Source organism: Enhydra lutris, unplaced genomic scaffold (assembly GCF_002288905.1).
Source record: "Enhydra lutris kenyoni isolate GAN:26980312 unplaced genomic scaffold, ASM228890v2 scaffoldscaffold94, whole genome shotgun sequence".
In the NCBI taxonomy this organism is placed as follows: domain Eukaryota; kingdom Metazoa; phylum Chordata; class Mammalia; order Carnivora; family Mustelidae; genus Enhydra; species Enhydra lutris.
In genome coordinates this window covers 4,552,277-4,558,276 of record NW_019154178.1, presented here as the reverse complement: position 1 = coordinate 4,558,276, position 6,000 = coordinate 4,552,277, and the positions used below count along the sequence as shown (strand labels likewise).

The following is a 6,000-nucleotide window of genomic DNA, read 5'->3' as shown; positions in this document are numbered from 1 at the left end:
GGTGGAGAAGGTAGAGCTGATGGTGATGGTGGAGGTGATGGTGAAGAAGGTGGAGGTGAAGATGATGGTGGAGGAGGTGATGGTGGTGGGAGTGGAGGTGGTGTAGATGGAGGTGATGGTGGAGGTTATGGTGGTGGAGGTGATGGAGAAGGTGGAGATAATGGGGATGATGGTGGAGGTGATGGTGAAGAAGGTGGAGGTGAAGGTGATGGTGGAGGAGGTGGAGATTGTGGAGGTGAAGTTGCTGGAAAAATTAGCTCGCCCAGTGGCTGGTGAAGCCAGCCACCCCAGCTGAGGTGTTGACTGGCTGCATGGACGAGTCTGGCAAACCACGGGGAGCAGAAGACCACCCCCACTGAGCCCCGCCACCCTGCAGGTGGTGAGAAATTAAAATAGCTGTTTTCAGGCAGTAAGTTTTGGGGTGGTTTGTTTTGCAACAATGAATAATTGAGAGAACCCATGAATGTCATATAGTTAAAAGTCTCTACGTCTAAAGAACTCTTCAAAGCAATATGAAATAAACATTCCATGCTTCAATTATGTTTTAATTTTTAGTAAAAAAAACATTGTGTCATAGTTTGGCAATATGTTTTTTCTTGTTAGTGTTTTGTCTAACTATGGCACATCTTATAACCGTAGCAGACCTCTGTCTTGGATGTGTTCCCAGCTGCAGTGTATCCTGCCTTTGTGGGCAGCTACGTGTACTACCGCTCACGACGCCCATTTGATCAATGAGGAAGGTGAATGCTTGGGAAGCTTTGCATCGTGTCCAAGGCCACGGAGCCTAGAAAGGACCCTGCTGGGATTCGGGCAAGGACAGTGGGGTGGCAAAGCCGGGCTGCCTCACACAAGAGGGCACCTGGGAGTCCCTGAGGAGCTTTCTCAGACGTGTCCCAAATCAGCAGCAAGGCCCAAGGCCAGAGGTCTCCCCAGCTCCCGGGACGTAGGACCCCTTTCCAGAACTTTCTTTGTGGGCAGCTGGAGAGCCAGTGTGGGGTGCACTCACCGTACACCTTGAGCCGCAGGACCTGGGTCCGGGACCGACCGCCCGTGTCCACCAGCAGCAGGGAGAAGTTGCCGCTGTCTCCAGACTCCAGCGGCCGGAGCTCCAGGCTGAGGTTGCTGTGCAGCTGGGCTCGGCCCAGGAAGCGGGAGCGGTACAAAGTCTCTGGGGTGCCCCGAAAAAATGTGGCCAGGAGCTCCTCGGAAGGCCAGAGAGATCTCCAGATGGCCTCTCGGACTTGGAAGCCAGCAGGGCGCTCTGCCACCAGCAGCACGGAGCCCCCAACCTGGCCGTGCACTTGGGCGCTGGAGGCTGCGGTGGGAAGAAATGCTGGAAGAACGGAGCCCCGTCGCTGCCTGGCCAAGGCTCCTCACCCATCCCTGGCCACACTCAGGTACCCAGCTAAGCGGCTGCGAAGCACACTCCCTCCACCCGAGCAAGGTGCACTGTGCTGGGGGCTGGGAATAAAAGCACAAGGGACAGAAGCCTGCGTCTGTGCTCCGGGCGCTCACAGAGGAAGCCCGACTCTAAGCATATTAAGTTAGGTCCCACGATGGGGAAGAAGGGATGCCCTGGGAGAGCACAGGTGCGGCGACGGCCTTGGGGGCTCCAAGAAGTGGTTAAGCTGAGACCAGAAGGAGGAGAGGGGATCAGCCAGGTCGGGTGGAGGAGGGCTGTGTGGAGCAGGGATGGGGAAGTGTCGCGGACCAGGGAGGGAAGCCAGCGTGCAAGGGCCTGGAGGGCATCCGGAGCTCCTGGTTCTGGGAACTGAAAGCAGCTCTCTGCAGGGGAGGAAGCCGCCCGTGGAGTGGGTGGGAGTCAGCTCCTTCAGCTTCGCACTAGAGCCTTGGGGGGCCTCGCACAGAGTTTAAAGTGAGGGAGTAAGAGGGTGAGACGCCGGTAGAGAGCCGCACCAGCAGGGGTGTGGGGGCACTGGAGCAGGCCGGCCTTCTCCTGTTCCTCCGCCTGCGCCTGCGCAGTGATGGGGGATGCTGAGATGGGAAGGAGTGGGAGGATTTGTGTAGCCGGTGCGGTCTGGTCCTAGGTGTGGTCTGGGGAGTGACGGCGAAGGCCACGGAGGGCACCAGGGACCCACAGAGAGCTGTTCTCCGTGGTCCGGAGCAGGAGGAGAAGCAGGCTGGAAGCCGGGGAGATGCTGAGTTTGAGGGCTCTGGGCGGTGCCTTTGCAGTAGGGAGGCCTGACTCTTTCGCTGTCCAGTGATGCTCATCGTTGAACACCCCCCCCCCCACCTCCCTTGGCCTCCCCATCTCTCAGGGGCAGGGGGTCCGCACTGTTTCTCTGTGTGGCCCTGCAGCTGGGGGTGCTTCGTCCCTCTGCCGTGATTGCCTGTGGCTACGGCAGGGGCTGCCACGCGGGACCATGGGTTCCTCTTGTCTTCTTCCTACCCCCACGCCCACACCAGCAGGAGCATGGAGGAGACACTCAGCACATTGTACTGGGTGAAAGACAGGAGTCCCCGAGGAGTCCCCGGGAGTGGCACGGGGGACGCAGGGGCGGAAAGCAGCACACAGCTCGTGTGGAACGTGCCCAGGCACTGGGAGTGGGCTCGACGAGCTGTGTGCTGGGGGTCACTCGGCCAGCCCCCCACCCGTCTCACTGCCCTCCGGGTCCGGCTGCAGCGGTTACTGCCGGGGGAGACCTGGCCTACACAGAGGACAGAGCTGGATGCTGGTCAAGGCTCCTTGGTCTGTCTTGCCCGAAGTCTGCCGCAGACCTGCTTTGTGACATCAGCCCATGGCCCCGGTCCCTTCTGTGGTCTCAGCCCCGAAACAAGAGGGTACAGCCAAACGGGGATGCATCTGGTTTACCGTTAAGGGGCCTTCCACATCCCGGGATTTGAAAGATTTGTGCACCACACAGGTTCTTTCTCCTTTGTGAGGATTTCCCGCACATGCTTGGACAGGCCCAGGCGGGGGACACTGGCTGAAGTCATCTCCAAGTCCCTTGGAGTCCCTGGTGGGAATCTGGGCTCCTTTGATTCCTGCCCCCGGGCCGTGCAGCGCTGGTCCCTGTCACGTGTGCCTCTTGCTAACGGCGGGGGGGAGGTCAGGCAGCAGACAGGAAGGGGGTCGCGGGGGTAGCCCTTCCCACAGCACACCCTTCCCACCTGCCCAGTCCATGTGCTCTGTGTGGCTCGCTCGCCTTCTCGCCCTCCCCACCACCCCCTCCCTCACACATACCTGCGGGAGGCAGCCTTGGCTTCCCCCAGGCTGAGGGAAAGGCACCCATCCGTGTCTGAGCCTGCTCCGCCCTGCCCTCCTTCTTCCCAGACTGTAGTAGAATTCCTTCACCCTTCCCACAACTGAGCCTTTCCAAACCACTGGGACCACCAGCCTCAGTTTTGAACGGCCCAGGGCCGTGGAACAGCTCATGTCCCATGGACGTGGACGCTGCTACGGCCACCACCGCCTTCCACCCAAGGAGCTGCAGAGCTTGGCTGGGTCCAGCTTCCAAGGTCACCGAGAACATGCTTCAGTCTTCCCTGTCCCTCCCCAGCCCCTGGGCTCTCACTGGGGATGGGGTCCCTGCCCAGACGGCAGGCAAAGGGCCCTGGGGAGAAGCACTCAACTCTCTGAGGACAGGCCACACACCGGCCCCCCTTACCTTCCCAGAGAAGCAGGCTCCACAGAGACCACAGGGCCATCCTTCTCCCGAGAGGCCAGCAGACTCCTTCAACAACCCAAATCCAGAACATCTGGGGTCAAGTGGGTGTGCGGAAGGAGGCTGTGGTCTTTCTGGAAAGTCCCACGTTTCGAAGGAGGAATCTTTGACTCAGAACTGGATGCCCCGAAAATGAAAGTCTCCAGAGGAAAGTGGAAGTTGGCCCCAGCCTGGCTGGGCTCTTTCAGGAGTGGATTCTTGTAAGTCAGCCTCTTCCCTGTGCCCGTGGTTGGCCAAGGCCGTCGCTGGCAACAGGTGCCTCAACACAAGCCCACATCCTCCGTTTGGATCCGCCAGCCTTCTCTGCATCCCGCCGGCCCCACGGCCAGCTGCTTTCCTGCCGTAGCCACAGAGAACCCTCTAGATTGCAATTACCTGTGTTACTTCTCTAAAATTCTTCCGCACCTTCCACTGCCCTCAGGAAACAAAAGACAATACCCTCAGCTTGGTGTACAAGGCACTCCTCAGTTCAACTCCAGTCTGCTTGTCTGAGCTGGGCTCCCCGGCCCACTCTCTGGCCATGCGAAGGCAGGATGGCCCCTCCGGGGAGCCCCCATGACACCCCACGCTCTGTGCTCGCTCTTCCGGCAGGTGCGCTGCTCCATCTGGTCCTAAGGACCAGGGGCCGGGCACGCTGCGGCCGGCCAGCTCCCACTCAAGCCATCCCGAGCCCCATGCCAGCTGGCTCACCGCCCTCGGCACACTGTCTCGTGGTGGTTTTCAGGTCTCCACGGACTGCTTGCCGGCAAGGTCTTCACCTACTTGTGCCTGTGTTCCCCTTGGTGCTCGGCATACCGTGGGTATTTCCTAAACATTTGCAAATGAGAGTGTGAATTCTAGACTTCTTGAGGATCTTACTGATTTGAACCCAGAGCGAGGTTTTCACCTTGCAGAGGTCATGAGCGAGAGCTGGGGTGGGAGACTCGCCCCAGGGAGCCTGGGCCACTTTGCCGGCGCTACCCCTCCTCACCACGAGTCTCTTCTCACTTCCAGTTACAAGGGTTTGCTTGAGTCAGGGGAGACTCTGCAGGAAGACAAGGGGAACCCCCAAGAGACACGCCAGGCTCGTGGTGTCTCGTCCCGAGGAACTCCTGACCTCGGCTTGGGACCCGGCCAAGAGTGAGGCAGGCATGGTGGCAGGAGAGCCGGGGGACTCTGGGATAGGCTTCCTGCTCTCCAGGGCCTTACAGCCCAAGTGTAGAAACAGGATATGCCTGGAAGGAAGGTCCCCAGCAGACAAACACGGCTCTGGCAATGGGCAGCGGGGTCTTCTTGCTGCAGAGGGGGTGGGGGAGAGGTCCCTGTGGATGTGGGCTGGGGGCACATCCCCCAAAGTGGGCTTTGAGCTGCACCTTGATGGTAGGCATGAATTGGACAGGCAGAGAAAAGGGGAGAGCCAGAGGCTGGGGCAGGTTCTGAGCATGAAGTAGAACCGAGTGGGTACAGCCAGATGGGGGGAGTCCCAGGTGGGCTCCTGGGATGATGAAGGAGCGAGGGGAGGAGTCCCTTAGGGCTGCAGTGGGTAGGAATGGAAAGGGAGGTTGAGGGTCTGCTCGCAGAGGCCTGGAATACCGGCTTAGGGACTAGGCTTTTGTTTTGGGGGCAGCAGCTCTCTGCCTTGTGGGACTCAGCCTTGGAGACTCTGGTTCAATAGGGCTGGAACAGGACCTGGGAATCTAGTCTGGCCCGTGCGCCACTCCAGGTGACTCTGCAGCTGGTGGGCCGAGGGAAGGCTCTGAGAAGGTCTGCTCAAAGGGAGGGGTTGTGGCCCGCTGTGAGCTGAGCGTAGCTGGCTGGTGGAAGGACAGCGTGCAGGGCAGGTTGGCAGAGAGAGAAGAGGCAGGAAAGCCTGGGTAGCAGCTGTTGGGATGGTCTGACTGGAAGAGGAAGGAAATATTCAGAGTAGAGAGGAAGGGACAGAGCGGAGTCAGGGACAGAATTGGGAGCCATCTGGCTTCACAGTGAGAGGCCGGGGGGTGGGGGATCCCATCCATGACCCCGCTGTGAATTCTGTCCTTCTTGCATCAGGTGTTTATTGAGCATCTACTTCTGTGCCAGGGGCTGGGGACACAGAGATGAAAGGCATGGCCCTGCCCTCAGGGAGTCTGCAGTTTGGGTGAGGAGACGGGGAAGGTAACCTGCTAATTACAGTTCGTGGGGCAAGAGTGCGGGTAAGGGTATACTTAGGATGGGGTCTGGCGCATAGTCAGCTTTTAAAAAACCCTTAACCATTGTGACTAACTGGCCAGAGAGGGAAGAGAGGAGGACAGGTCCATGCAGAGCAAGGGGGCTCGGGTGTGAGCAGCCCCCTCCC

At 59.5% G+C, this 6,000-nt stretch overlaps 1 protein-coding gene across 3 annotated transcripts in view; it reads right to left on the bottom strand.

Annotated features, from left to right (window-relative positions):
- The window catches only part of LOC111138923 (SLAM family member 8), a 10,384-nt gene extending 6,305 nt beyond the window's left edge, over window positions 1–4,079 (bottom strand). Inside the window, exons 1-2 of one of the 3 annotated variants that reach the window (XM_022490920.1) lie at window positions 3,630–4,079; window positions 1,007–1,315 (exon numbers count right to left, since the gene is read on the bottom strand). In XM_022490920.1, coding sequence (XP_022346628.1) covers window positions 1,007–1,315; window positions 3,630–3,720 — 400 coding nt within the window. In that variant the 5' untranslated portion in view covers window positions 3,721–4,079. Of the gene's footprint in view, window positions 1–1,006; window positions 1,334–3,629 lie in introns of all 3 variants that reach the window. The other 2 variants (XM_022490921.1, XM_022490922.1) reach the window with 2 other exon arrangements.
- Between the last annotated feature and the right edge of the window lie 1,921 nt (window positions 4,080–6,000).